The 14,963-nt window shown below is 37.8% G+C and overlaps 1 protein-coding gene and 1 long non-coding RNA gene across 8 annotated transcripts in view; both read left to right on the forward strand.

Annotated features, from left to right (window-relative positions):
• Positions 1 to 14,963, forward strand: part of LOC110069411 (uncharacterized) — a 53,733-nt gene that overhangs the window by 26,282 nt on the left and 12,488 nt on the right. The window contains exons 12-19 of one of the 5 annotated variants that reach the window (XM_089287264.1): positions 442 to 550; positions 659 to 775; positions 1,163 to 1,284; positions 2,143 to 2,281; positions 2,683 to 2,728; positions 3,874 to 3,976; positions 4,857 to 4,935; positions 6,483 to 9,530. In XM_089287264.1, the coding sequence (XP_089143390.1) occupies positions 442 to 550; positions 659 to 775; positions 1,163 to 1,284; positions 2,143 to 2,281; positions 2,683 to 2,728; positions 3,874 to 3,938 (598 nt within the window). In that variant the 3' untranslated portion in view covers positions 3,939 to 3,976; positions 4,857 to 4,935; positions 6,483 to 9,530. Of the gene's footprint in view, positions 1 to 441; positions 551 to 658; positions 776 to 1,162; positions 1,285 to 2,142; positions 2,282 to 2,682; positions 2,729 to 2,802; positions 2,893 to 3,873; positions 3,977 to 4,286; positions 4,707 to 4,856; positions 9,531 to 14,963 lie in introns of those variants that run through there. The other 4 variants (XM_089287267.1, XM_089287263.1, XM_089287265.1 and 1 more) reach the window with 4 other exon arrangements.
• Positions 9,660 to 14,146, forward strand: LOC149113657 (uncharacterized). Of its 3 annotated transcripts, XR_016206530.1 has the most exons (4): positions 9,660 to 11,876; positions 12,263 to 12,362; positions 12,804 to 12,922; positions 13,825 to 14,146. It is a non-coding gene; the product is annotated as an uncharacterized LOC149113657 (long non-coding RNA). The 3 variants fall into 3 exon arrangements; XR_016206529.1 differs by lacking the exon at positions 9,660 to 11,876 and having other exon boundaries at positions 11,889 to 12,362; positions 12,804 to 12,833; XR_016206528.1 differs by lacking the exons at positions 9,660 to 11,876; positions 12,263 to 12,362 and having other exon boundaries at positions 12,370 to 12,833.

Here is a 14,963-nt window from a genome sequence, read left to right on the forward strand (position 1 = left end):
GGCAATTTTCAAAAAATGTGACATGAATGTGTTGACAACTGGACAATTAAATGTAGCTTTAAATCTGGAATCATCATGCACATTTCTTTTCATCAGTGCATTTTTTTTTCTCTTAAGGCTGATTTTCATTAGTGCGACATAAGCACTGTAAGCTAAAATACACAACTGCACTACGATATTGATAATTAGCACCATTTTGGCTGAAAAATCCTTATCAAAAGGTGATACTTAACAACACCTTTTAAAGTACTGTGTCTGCGTAGGTTGATTAATAATTTATGCATAGGTTCATTAATAATATTTATGATTATGCTTGTTCGCTAACTAGTGAAACCAGGCTTTCTCTTTTTTCTAACAAGACAGTAAGTATGTCAACATGCATGTTCTGAAGTTTGTGTGATTTAGAGGGTTAACCACAAAACTTTACATGTACCTTTCCAGGTGCAGAGATGAACATTTAAACAGAGAGGCATCTCTTCAAAATCCTGAAACCTTAACACGATTGCTTGGGTTTGCAATGTTTGAGGCTGAGCTCTTTTGTAACTACAGGGTAAGCACACAGATCTCTTTCAGACTTTACCTTGCTTACAGGCTCGTACACCATGATGCTAACAGTTTCAATTAAATTTTATGTACTTTTTTGATTGTTCATTTGCAGCCCTTAGGTGAGAGTCAACCTTTAAAAGTATTTCACAGAGGATTGTTGGAAATGTTAAAAACTCTTTTACAAAATCACTCAGAGGACTGTCTTAAATGCATTGGGAATATGTTAAAGGTATGTTAACCCAGACAGAATAAGATTCAGATAATGAATGCCACTCAAAAGTTCTCCTCCACCAGGTGTTCATCTTATACGCACAAAAGATGAAAAGGATGCACAGTTTCTTGGCAAAGTGCATCCTTGGGATGCAGGAAAAAAGTTCCAAAAATTGTTAGTAAATAGGCGAAGGACCCCTGAAAAGCAAAAAGAAGCTCCAACTCTTTGAAACTGGGGGTCCCAGGGACCCTTAACCATCAAAACTACATGTAGTGGAAACTCTGTCCACTCCTCTGGCCTTCACTCTAATGCTGCAGCACAGTGTTCCATGTAGCACTTCAATGGTTTATAATAATAAAATTATTTCTTGCTAATGAATATTTTATTTAACTGACTTGTGCCTAGATGACAGGTTATCTTCTGGATGACCCCATTTTTATGGTGGAGGACAAGGAGAGGAAAGAAAAAGTTGATAAAGTTTTCTCTGATGTGGAACAACTGCAGAAGGAATCCAAGTTGTCAGACAGGTACATGTACATTATACAGCTCATAATTTTTTACATAGATGCATGTCTATGAAGCTCACCCTTATCAAGATCCAGTATTCAGAACACTCACTCTGCAAAGTTCTATGAGTTAATTGCCTCATGGTACTTATTATTTTGATCTTAGGTTTCAAGTTTAGTTGACTTGTAGGTCAAATATAACGTTTAATGTACGGTAAATATGTACACCTGTAGGAAGAATGGTGGCCTAATGGTTAGCCTGCAGGACTCCAGATGTGGTGGTCTTTGCTTTAGCCCTGGCAGGAGTCATTGTGTTATGTTCTTGCCAAAGATACTTTACTCTCACAGTGCCTCTTTCCTCCCAGTTGTATACTGCAAATGGGTACTGGCAAATTTAATGCTGTGGTGGTAAAGGTAAAGTCTGCATACAAGCCAAGTGGCCCATCAGGCCAGAGCTTATCCCAGTTTCACTTGCATGAAGTGACCAGGAGTATTTCTACTCCCCCCTGGATGGGATGCTAGTCCATCGCAGTGTTACCCCCAGCATTAAGTTCGCTGACCCATTTATACACCAGGGTAGAGAGAGGTAATGTGAGAGTAAAGTGTCTTGCCCAATGTCCCTGGCCAGGGGTCAAACCCGGACCGCTCAATCCGGAGGTGAGCGTACTAGTCATGAGGCCACCGCACCTCCACAATTTAATGCTGTCAGGTGGCAAAATGTTTAATATGTGAATTCACATTTAGTGTCACTGTACATGTATTTATTGCATTTTAGTGGTACCTGAATTTTGGTACAACAGTTTTATCACATGTTATTGGTTAGACTAATTAATCACAGTGATTCATTTGCCTACTTATATTTTATTAATTTCTCTGTAGTGTCAAGACTTTACTTTCTCAAGTTCTTTATCTACGATCCACAAACTGGGGTTTCAGTGGGACTGAAGGAAGTGCTGGGGCATTCTTGCTTCACCCGGCAAATGATGAAAACTACATCTCTGATTATAGTCTAGCCATGGTATGTATAGTAAAGATTATACAGCATTGCATGTATTTTTAGGCTTATTTGATTTCATAGTTTGTGAAGAGTGATCATGATCTTATTGAGTGTAGTTGTCAAAAGAACTGTTGTTGATTATTGATGTTTCAATAACCTGAGCAGAAGTCATCTTGAGACTCTTAATAACTCTGAAGATGATTTCAGCTCAGGTTGTCAGGACATCACAGACAAACATTTTTTTTTGGATTTACCCTCAGCCTGAGGAGCACACTAGCTTAACTACTGATAATCCTGGGTACAAGTCGTTTACTATGATAGGTTTTAACTGTTTTTTTTTTTTTATTAGATCTAGAACTTTTTATTAAGCTGTTTTAGCACTTACAGTAATAAACGTTGAATTTGTTCCTGTATCTTTTTAGGATGAACTGTCTTTGGATGATGACTTAACCCCAGTTACAAACCCAGGTAAGGCAAACCCTTATCATAAACCTAAGATAGCTGATTGTACTATTAAAATATCTTATCATTTTTTTTACAAGGAATAGGGCTTATCATAATCATGCAACTCTCAGAAGTAATGACCTACACCCACTAAAGCCAAAATACAATATGGGAAAGAGAACTTTTAGGTATGCAGGTTTTAACTCGTTATCCGCTTGTATTAAGAGTGCCCCCTCCTTGAGTAATTTTAAAAGTTTGATAATTAAGCATTTTTATTTGTAATTTTTATCCTTTGGAAATCTATAAACATTTTATTATGTTTGTACATTTTAGCCTTTTAAGTGTTTTTTAAAGTTTTTATTATTTCTACTCTAATTTTGAATTTCTAAATTGTACTTAATTTTTTTAGATGTTACAGATTGTACATATCTTTATTACCCAGGGCCCCTATGGATACCAGCCTCGTTGCTGAATGGGCTACCCTGGTTAAATAAAGTTACTTACTTACTTACTTACTTACTTACTTACTTACTTACTTACTTACTTACTTACTTACTTACTTACTTACTTACTTACTTACTTACTTACTTACTTACTTACTTACTTACTTACTTACTTACTTACTTACTTACTTACTTACTTACTTACTTACTTACTTACTTACTTACTTACTTACTTACTTACTTACTTACTTACTTACTTACTTACTTACTTACTTACTTACTTACTTACTTACTTACTTACTTACTTACTTACTTACTTACTTACTTACTTACTTACTTACTTACCTACTTACTTACTTACCTACTTACTATTAAATGTTAAGCTCCTATGAAGCTGCACCTTAGTTTTTAAGACTTGGGTAGAATATTGCAGGTGTAGCTTACACGTACACACATGTAGGTTCTATTTCAACAACTGAGCCACAAAGATGTCAACTTTTCATTATTTTATATAAAGTCTGGAAGCTACGGTTAAAAGGGAAGGGCGTGAAAAGCAGATAGTCTGAGAAAAGCACAATAATTATAAACAGGAACTTCTAAATTCCTGCAACTACATGTACTTTCCCCTCCATTCCTCTTCACACTCTCTGATCATCACAAGGGGCTGCCTAGTCTGCTTGCCACAAGGAATTAAAGGATTTACCTCTGAGCTTTTCGACTTCATAGAACAATGGAGCGACTACTATGAAGATGATGGGGAGGAAACAGGTCTTATACATGATACTTACTAGTACTACTTTGCAGAGAATTATAATGAAGAAGATTATGGGTATGTACCTTTGTGTATCATTTTAAACAATACAAAGATACAGCGTAACATTTTGACAAAGGATGTGTTTTCCAAGGAGGAGGAGCTTACCAGTCTATTGCTCGCTGAACTTGCTCAATGTTTCCCTGGTCACACTCAAGTAGTTTGTCTGTGTTTTCTAGTAATTTCCATGCACCATTTGATACATTTTGTGTGAAGCAAAAATTGTTACAGGACTTTGCGTATGCAGGGCTTGAACAAGAAGTTTTCCCTTTGCTTTATCTTAGGTTATTTCATCTAGTAGTATGTAAGACCTAAATGTATTTTCCAGAATCTTAGAGGAAGAATATTTACAAGAGGGAATTTCTACTTGCACTCCAGCTCTGCTATAGATACCCAACGGTTTTGAATTCTCGTGTTTTGTCCCGGAGAATGCATAATGAAACTGGCTAGCCGTCAATTCAGATTGCAGTATGATTTAGATTATGATAGATGGGCAACTGCTGTGGTAGCATCAAAGAACATGGACTCAAAACCAAAATTAGAATTAAGTCAATCAGAATGGGAATGCAATGTGTAACGTCTGTAATTTTAATATACATGTGTCAAACTGACTTTGACACCTTAGTGATGTTTACACAAATGAGTTACTGTTTATTTGACTGTTTATTGAGCAGCTACCAAATTATTAGCACTTGATTGAGTCACTATGGTAAATTGTGATCAGTAAACAAGGGGAAAAAAGGAAAAATGTCGGTTTTCAAGAGCTGCATTGTGCTGTGTTTGTGATACCCTGAGAGCAAAGTTTCCTTCAATATGACTCAGCTTGCAGAACATTCTAATTGACCAGATTGTTTTATCACATTGGATTGTAGTGTTAATTTACTTTCCTTATTCATAGTTAAATGTGATGCTGCAGCTGTTGATAAGCATGGAAGGAATATCACTGAATGTTATCAAAATGTATCTTGTCGCTACATGTAAGTTTGTTATATTGCAACAACTTTTTATGTGGAACTTCACAAAATATTGTAAATTATATGCACAAGAGGAGACTGATTTTAGGTACTGAAGTAGACCATCTATGCATAATGTATCTCTCCCTGGATAAATAAATAATAAATAAAAATAACTTTTATTTACCCTTGGCAGGGTTTACAGGACAAGGGATAGTGGGGCTGAACAAACAACTGAAACAAATAATTCAAACTGAACTGGATGGCTTGCCACTCTAGTTTAATTAATTGTGTTGAGCATTTTTGCCACTGGTTGCCCCAAAATTTACAAACTATATAATATCTGTGGTTAGTTGAACCTACAGGAAAGAGATGTTGAGAATCGCAGAAAAGTGCCATTCCCAATAACATACTGTTATTGGTACACAAATCAAACTTGAACCCTTGGTCTCAACATCTGTAGCTAGGTCTACAAAATATATCAGGTAGAAGGTACCATAACATCATTCTGTTATAATTATGTCCAAAAAAGTAGGCTAAAGTATTTATAAGTTAACATAATTCTTTTTCAGTGTAGTTTGAGATGCTATAATCTAGTACATGTAACTTCTGTAATGTAAAGTAATAATAATTACTTGTATCAGTTCAATGAACATTGTCATTTGGTCATAATGGTCACTCATACAAAACAGCTCTTTCTCTATCAGTATTCCTCAGAATGTTTGGGATTGACAGATGTCATTTGGGATACCCTGCAATAGGGTAGCTAACAACAAAGCAATGTATTGTATTTTTAGTAGGCAATTGTTCTTGTTTTTAAATCTGTGAATCTGTTTGGCTGCATGGCCCTTATCTTAGCTTCTACTCAGTCTAAATTTATTTTATAGAAAATTGGTTAATGCTTAATGTGCATCTATTGAGTTTTGGATGCATATGAGAGCTTGGAGAGTTCCTTGTAATAGGTGCGTCCTAATATGATAAGCACTCCTCATTGTTTATGAGTGCTATTACACTGTACATGTAGTTTTAATATAAGTGAAAGTGCTCATTGTATGGTGAATTATGATGCTTATCACTCTTCAGAATGAGGGGTTAGCAATAATAATAAATAATAATCAAATCAGGAAAAAAAAGCAGCGATATTTATGAATGATATTTCGACGGCTCCATGCCATCATTCTCAAATTCAAATAAAATACGTTATGTGAGTTCATTATATAGTTAATGTACGTGTGAAGGTCTCAGTGCATATCATTAAGAGAAAAAAATAATTGATGAATAAAAATACCAAGCATGGTGCGCTTGAACTATCAAATAAAAAGTTTTGCTTTAATGGAGTCAGATTGAGTGTTAATGTTGGTTTTTTGATTTTTATTTGAATTTGAGAATGATGGCATGAAGCTGTCGAAACGTCATTCTTTAATATCGCTGCCTTTTATTCTTAATTGTTTATCAAAAACCTTAGTTATTAGAATAATCAAATCACAGTTAATAAATATAGTTTCTTTTTCTTCATTTCAATTGTATAGATCTCAAGTGTTTTTTTTTATTGTTTTGGTTTTTCCCTACAGGACTATTAAAGTTTTGTACGTTGGGATTCTTCTTCATTTTTATGCGATGACGTGTTGTGTGACATCATCGCTTTATGCTGGCGTGCATGCATTCCTTTGGATAGTGATTTCGCATAGTTTGTCGCGCTTATATCCGTGCGCTTATGTCGCGCACAATTTATTCCTCTGTGGAAGCGAAATGCACTCTGGGAGTTCCTTTGCGAGTTTCCTTTGCTGTTTGTAGGTTTAGCGGAGTGCTTTTAATTGTAGCTTTTAAAAGAAGATTTAGGGGTGGATTTTGGTTTAAACAGTATCGGATAAATTTGCGTTCACGGGTTAACTCATAGTAAGAACATATCCTCCATACATACAAGTTTAGATAGACAAGTACATGTAAGTCGCACAGGCGATAGGTGAAGGCTTTGCGGCTTTCCTTTGCTGTTTGTAGGATCAGCAGACTGCTTTTAATCGATATGACAAGTATACAGTTAAAACGACTAATTAATTTCCGGTGAGGTGATTAGTGTTGCCAAATATTTTTAAAGATAATAAGGTGTCGATTTCAGGGAGAGTAACATTCCTTTGCGGCTTTCCTTTGCTGTTTGTAAGATCAGCGGAGTGCTTTTAATTTCAGCTTTTAAACGAAGATTTGGGGGTTGATTTTGGTTTATACAGTGTCGGATAAATTTGCGCTCCCTGGCAAACTCGTAATAAGAACATATCGTCCATACATACAAATTTAGATAGACAAGCAAGTCGCACACGCGATAGTTGAAGGGTCTACATAAAACTTACGGACTGGTAGCGCAGTTGTACTTTTGCCAGTCTTGAAGTGAATTGAATGAGCATTGTATGAGCACTGAAATATACAGTTTACAGTGGTGATAATGAAGTCAGGGTACGATTCATGATTTGCAGTTTTTAGTTTTTTATGAAGTTTTGGAAATGTGCTGTTTTATATTTTCTGTCAACGAAAGAGTGGTCGATAATCGTTTTGTCAGGGTAAAGACAATACGAATGTTCATTGACGACAAGTATACGGTTAACAACAAACTAATTTTCTGAAAGTGAAGAATGATCATCGCAGTAAATTTTCCAATTTAAGCAATAGGAAAGAAGAAGCCTGAAAAAAATCAGGGCTTCAACGGGATTCGAACCCGTGACCTCCGCGATACCTGTGCGATGCGCTACCAACTGAGCTATGAAGCCACACATTGGGAGCGAGGTCAATTAATTGAGTTCATATATTCCCCTGAGGAGTGAAATGATGTGAAGTATATATGAAATAATTCATATTTGAACTGCGGTTGTAGATGAAAGTGAAGAATGATCATCGCAGTAAATTGCTTAAATTGCTTAAATTGGAAAATTTACTGCGATGATCATTCTTCACTTTCATCTACAACCGCAGTTCAAATATGAATTATTTCATATATACTTCACATCATTTCACTCCTCACGGGAAGATATGAACTCAATTAACTGACCTCGCTCCCAATGTGTGGCTTCATAGCTCAGTTGGTAGAGCATCGCACCGGTATCGCGGAGGTCACGGGTTCGAGTCCCGTTGAAGCCCTGATTTTTTCAGGCTTCTTCTTTCCAGTTGCTTAGATTGGATAATTTACTGCGATGATCATTCTTCGCTTTCATCTACAACCGCAGTTCAAATATGCATTATTTGATATATACTTCACAAATTAATTTTCTGTGAGGTAATTAGCGTTGCCAAATACCTTTAAAGATAATAAGGTGTCGATTTCAGAGAGAGAAACTTGTACTTTGCGGCTTTCCTTTGCAGTTTGTAGGATCACCAATGGACCACCCTAAATGTAATGTAATGTAAACCCCTAAAATTTCTAACCCAAAAGTTTAAGAATCAGTTTGTCTGCTCATGTTCCAATCTTCTAGGAACAATTTTTAAACGTTATCGCTTCTGCGTGCATTGCGTGCCGTTTATTCAACTTGTAGATGTTTGCAACACAGGTGAAATTTAGTTGTACATAAAACACTGTACTTAATGCCTCTCGTCATTATCTAATTGCACAATAACACAGAATACGTAATACAGTATGGTATGTATTAAGTTATCTTGTTGTCACATTAGGAATGATACATGTATGTTGGAGTGGTGAATGGCAAATTTGAGACTTTGCAAGAGGGTAAAACGTAACTTTCTTACCCCTCGCAAAAGGAATCCCAAGAAAGCATTCAGAAAAACAATTGAGAGGACAAGGCTACTAAAATTGGATTTAAATTTTGTGAAACCTGTATTTTTTGAAGGACCATTTGCCAGCTTACACAAACTTTGAACTATTCATCTTCTTGCTCCTCCTCAAAGACTAAGTAAGCATGTTTATTTGATAACACATTACAACTCAATTGCTGGGATCACTGTGTTATTATATTGTCTTCTTGGGCAACATCCTTAGTTCTCACAGTTTCCACTCAGGTTTGTAAATGGGTACACTAGTAGACCAGCATCATATCCAGGGGGGAGTAGAAATACTCCTAGTCACTTTATGCCTCAGAAACCAGAGATAAGTCAGGGGCGGATCTAGGGGGAGGGTGCAGAGGGTGCTCATAACCACCACCCCCCCCCCCCCTGAGATGAAGCCTACTTCTTCTTATTCGCTTTTAAAATTTGTTTACCTCGCCAGTCAGTTACGCCATTCCTTAGTGGTGCACCCCTCCTAAGAAAAATCCTGGATCTACCCGTGTAAGTGCAAGCCTGATGGGCTACTAGGCTTGAAGGTAGACTTCACATACCTCTACGTAAAGTTGCTTAAAGTAATAAACATCTTATGCATTTTTCTATCAGATCTGTTGTCCAGGTTGTTGGTCCTGCAGATGGTTCTGCATATATCATTGATTACTATGGCCCCGGTTAACGCACATCTCTAGGAACATGGACACATTTTACAAACCTCGGGAATAACAAATAATTGGCCCATTCTGAGCCGGATAATAAAATAATGTACATAGATGTAAAGTGGTGTGCCATTTATAGAAGAGAAGTAGGAAGTTGAAATGCTTTTTTGAACGAAAATAAAAGGTGCCGTAATTGCCTCAGTTGCATATTTGAATCACTTTATAAACTAGATATTCAATTATGTATGTAGCTTTCTGATCACTGTTGTTTTTTATGGTTTGTTTGTAAGACATTCGCAGCACCCAAGGTGAAAATATATAATTACATATTATTGACAACTGTACATAGTTAACTACCTTCTGGGTTCTGTCCTCGGTTACCGGTTCACAAGAACCGATACAAAAGACCCAACAATGTTCAACAGCTAAACAAAGGTTCGTAAAGAAAGGAGTACAATGGTTATTCCCTCTGTGTACCGGTACACCAAGACACAACCACCTTCTGTGTCATTTTTTCTGCCACAAGTGTCTTCATGTCAGCTATTTGTAAACAAAACTTAGATGAATCTTCATTGACGACTTTTCGCATGCGAAGAAAAACTTTCATGATTTTCACGCTTATAAAGAAGCCATTTGTTCAGTTTGTGTTTGGCTTTGCGCGCGTATAGTTTCTTTTTTCATTTCGTCTTCAAGTGCACGATAAGTATCGGCTTCAAGTTGTTGATCGCTGTTTCTCGCCACCATTTGTTGGTAATATTTTAGATTACGAGCAGTCTGTTTTTGTTCCTGAAATCCTCTGCGCGATTGGGAAAGTTAAAATTCGCCGCTCGATCGTTCGTCTTTTACTTCGCAGTCGTTTAGTTTGTCTTGTTCGTTGCACGCTAGGCAAAGTGACTGCTCGCAGTCTAGTTAATGTTATGTTCTACAGGTCAGCAAATCACCCACAAAGTATAAATCGTTCGCGATTTACGTCACGGTTTTTCTCTCGAGTTTGATATTTATTCCCTCCAGTTTCCTTTTCGTCATTCAATTCCTTTTTTGTAAAATATAAATTAATTAACGTGATTTGCTCCAAGGAGAATACTTAGTAAGAGTGTTCTCGAGAGCACACCTCCCTTCAAGGAATCCCCGACAACTGGCACCTAGTCTTAACCCCTCCAGTTTAGGTTCGGTCCACACTACGCCGGTGAAATTTGAGAAGGGCGTTTTCACTCTGAAATTGCATCAAATGTTTCCTCACCACACTACGCTGACGAAATTTGAACACGCAACAATCACCGGTCATTTTGGATTTGTGTTTGAGGGAGACTCGGGCAGGGACATCACGTGATTATCGTAACGTCATCGTTTTCGAGAAATTCCGTTTTCAAAACGTTTTCGTCCATACTAAAACGCAAAGCCGGCGTTTTCAAATTCCTCCGGTTCGAAGAACGTTTTCGAAAAGTTCCGTTTTCGTGACGGATTAGCGTGGACGATTAGGCGTAACCGTAGAAATAAAGATGTGTTTTCAAATTTTCCCTGCCTAGTGTGGACGGGGTCTTTGATTATATAAAACGCAAAGATTATCTTTTAGAGAACGCGATGGCAAAAGCAAGTGTTTGTGCCTTATTACTGAGGTTTACTGCGATGGAGCCAGTTTCAGACCATACTTGAACTTGAACTTGAAATCGCCCTTTATATTTCAGATCAATTTAGCTTGAATTGTTTTCAGTGTCATTTTTTCATGCTTTTCTTATGAATAATCTTGCATACTGTTCTGAAAACAATTCCGTATGCATTCTTACGGGTTTAAAAGGACAACATAAAGACGTTTTGAATAGGATAGTTGAAATTCTGTGCAATAAGCATGCACGTAAGCATTTTTGAGTATTGTTAATAGAGAGGTTAAGCATGACGTTAACGGCAGACGGCAAACGGCAAAGATAACTTCAGATTTTGAGTTCTTTTCTTCTAATCCGTAAATAAAACACACAAAAATGGAATAACGTCTCTTACTATTCATTGTAAATACAAATAATTTCACTCTACTCTACACACAGCTGAAGAGAGACGACAAAAGTTTCATTTTTGCCGGTTGCCGTTTGCCGTAAACGTCATGCTTAACCTCTCTAATAAGACTGGTTACGTTGAGTTCCTTTGTTATAATATAAGTGCTGTTACTTGTTAACTCATGGCGTATCTCAGCAGTTGAAATTATGCACTGAAGTCATCTTCAATGCCTCAAAACCGAACAGGCTCAATTTGCGCTCCTGAATTGTTGCTAAATTCTACACCACTGGCCACATTTACACACAAGCATTCTAAAACTAACGAAGTTTCGAATGGAATGAACTCGAGCCGGTCGACCCCGCCAACAAAGTTAGAAGTCAAATCATCGATGGCTTCAGCGAGTCTCTCTGGTAGTACGCTTGGTGTGTTGCTGCCAGTTTGTCTTCATGCAGTTTTTCTGTCGTGTGTTGTGTGCGTTTATCACTGGCAGAGTCTTAGAGAACGGAGATTGGACATGGAAGATGAACGAAAGCTTTGAGGACTTACAAGGAAACTAAGGTGAGAAACCGTTTGATATCTATCCCACATCTTCACTGAATTTAATATACCGCGGGTGAGCTATATGTCATTTACATGGATCGTGGTCCTTCCTTTTAGAGGTTAAAATTGATGTTCTAGTATCGCGTAGCGTGTTTCATTTCGATTTGTCAATTCTTTTATTTAATAACCTCGTAGGTTGCAAATTCATAAAGTACAGTAGCAAATTTTCTGAGCAAAATAGAACTAATTAAAAAAACCCTGAAAGTTGTTAGATTTTTTTATCACAATTTCCAACAAGCATCTCCATTACTTTTACCTTGAAATTTTTTCCGATTAATTTGTTCTTCAGCTGACCGAGTTTTCTCGTTTACTCAGCATGTATCCTTAATTGTTTATTTTGTCAGATTTGATACGCTTGGGGGAGGCCAGCAAAGTTTTATACGGCGGGGGAGGCGTCACGAGCTCGAGATCCTTACCTTTTATATGCAATTTTTGATAGAAGAGGTAGCCCATTCTTACGCCCAGTTTTTTTTTAGAAATACGACTCATGCACATGCCTACATGCCTACAGTAGGTAATAAAGTATATCCTTTTCCCACATAACCCATTTGTATACTTCTATAGCCTGAAATTAGGGAGAGTTATCCAGGGGGTCTGTTTATCTATGGGGGGTGCCCCTTCGGAGAAAGGTTGGGCGCTTTTTTAAAAGTGAAGCAGTAGATTTTTTTTTTTTATTCTTGGTACATCGATCGCGTAAGCAACTAATGATAAAAGTTTTCTTGTTATCGTCATCTGCGTGATCAAAATGTTATGATATTTGGAGGAGAAATTTGATGTTCATCGTCTACGTGATCACAAACCGGGTCAATCAATTAATCGTGATATTATCAAGCTAACGTCAATTTTTCTGCTTTTCTATTGATCATAGACGTCTTTTCCTTTCAGAACAAGGTACGAATGTATCCATGGAAAACGGTGAGAATTGAAGACCTACCTGATATTAACAACAATGGTGAATTTAACATCCCGTTCTCTCCGGGAGTGAACAGAGGAACAGACAGTTGGTATGGTGCCATTTTCCATTCCTCCTCCGTTGTATAACAGCTTTCAGGGCGTTATGAGAGGTTCACAGTAAAGTTAGTGATTTTACAGGGTAACCTTCAGGTAGCCTAACCGTGATGGACTGGGCGAGACTTCCTCAACTTCTCCTCCCCCTTTCTTTTGACCGGCGTTGTCTGTATACTTTTGTGTCTCATAAGTCGGGCGTTTCACTACACCTGATCTCGGCAAAATATACAAAACTGAATTTGGCAGTACGACCCAGTTCCATTGCTATTACTGTAGGAGTCAAATGCATGTTAGGCCAGATAGTTTTATTCGTCTTTAAAGGAGCACTATGCTATCTTTACAATAATATCGAATGTCAAGGAGATTAAGCGAAACAAAACTCATTAGAAGAAAAGATAACTGTCAAAAGGGAAGTCATGGTGGTGCATTGATAGGAATACAATGCCTAGACTGTTGAGAGTTTGTTTTTCTCTCGAAATTCATGATGAAGCAAGACGCTTTAGTTTAAAGGGGAATGGGCGCGACATGGACGCGGCGCGCCTCATTCCCTACTCGGCTATACCGCCCTTTGGCGTTCGCGATGGCTAAAAACTCATATAAGTGACCCTAAGAAAAAAGACTGGCTACCAGCAGTTTAACAATGGACAAGTTTGTAAAGTAAACGAAATGCTACTTATTTTTGTTTTTGTTTTTTAGTTTTTTTTTTTTTGTTTTTTTGTTTTTTTGAGGTCCTCACAATTACCCTGAATCGAATTTTAAGTTCGACTGTGGGGTTTACCTACTTCTTTTCCATTGTCGTTTAGTTAGATCTTATGACTTTTTTTATTATCTTCGATAATTAAACGAAGGGAGATTAAGGATCTAAATTAAACTCAGTTTGCCATTCTCGTCCCTGTAGGATTCAGCTCCTCGTTAGAAACTGATTTGAACTTGACATCTGCACCATCAAGGTCAGAAGCTGCTACCACGAAAACCTGCGTGTTTGCTCCCTTGAAGAAAGCAAGAAGCCCCGAATATGACGTCGTCCACGAAGAAGCTATTCACGTGACCCGTTTCGATGATGACGGACAAATTGTTTCCGTGGAAACAATGAATGGTTCACTGTTGGAATACTGGATGTAAACGTACAAACTAGGGTAGCCGCCTAAAGGGAAAATAATTGCGTGTTAAAGGTTCGAAACATGTTCAATTTAAATGTGAATAAATCTGAGTGTAACACATGAGTGTTACATTTTTGTTTGTCTACTCGTTATCTAACTACAGCAAAAGTGGTACAAAGTCAAAGAGATTGGTACTAGCTAAGAATCAGGCTCGATTTCCACCGCTCTCAGTCTCAAGTACGACCTACGTTCCTTCCCGAGAGGGTAAGGTGCGGGCTCCTTTCCCAAGCAGCGGCTGGTAGTCCAGTTTCTCTAAAAGTATGAAAACTTCAGGGTGCCTTTTTTCAATGTGCTGTTCGGAAAGGTTTTTGAAGAAGCAAAAATCCTTTTTGTACCTTGCTCTTATTATTATTTTTTTTTACTTTATGTATCTTGCGGCTTCCTAACGACCCCTTGCAGAGGGATCGACGATGCCATGTAGTCCCAGCGATTTTCCTCTTGATGCTTCCTCTTCTAAGTTGCAAAGCAACGCGACATTTAAATACGCTCTTTGCGCCATTAAAGCCGCTGTGACAGTTTTCGGAGAACTCGCTGGGATATTTTTTTGATAAGATCGTGAGGATGTCAACTTGATGATCAAGGATCGGAAGCTCTTAATACATCGAATCACGGTCATTTCGCTCCGTGGTTGGATCGCTCCAAGTCAGTCCGTTCCAACCAAAAGTGAGAGCGCTCCACACAGGCCGAGTTTGGTACCTCGGCAAACCGAGTTTGGCTTGGCAGTGGATGAAAGAACGAGGAATAATCTATGTGCAATTTGGAGCGAACTGACTTGGAGCGATCGGCTAACCTTGGAGCCAAGTGACCAGATACCAATTCATCAGTTCAGCGAACAGTTTGCCCTAACCAGCTAGGTTTAGACCTGTACTTGTGCCCC

This window comes from Orbicella faveolata, unplaced genomic scaffold (genome assembly GCF_042242905.1).
Source record: "Orbicella faveolata isolate gen_17 unplaced genomic scaffold, um_ofav_v1 contig_14, whole genome shotgun sequence".
Lineage (NCBI taxonomy): Eukaryota > Metazoa > Cnidaria > Anthozoa > Scleractinia > Merulinidae > Orbicella > Orbicella faveolata.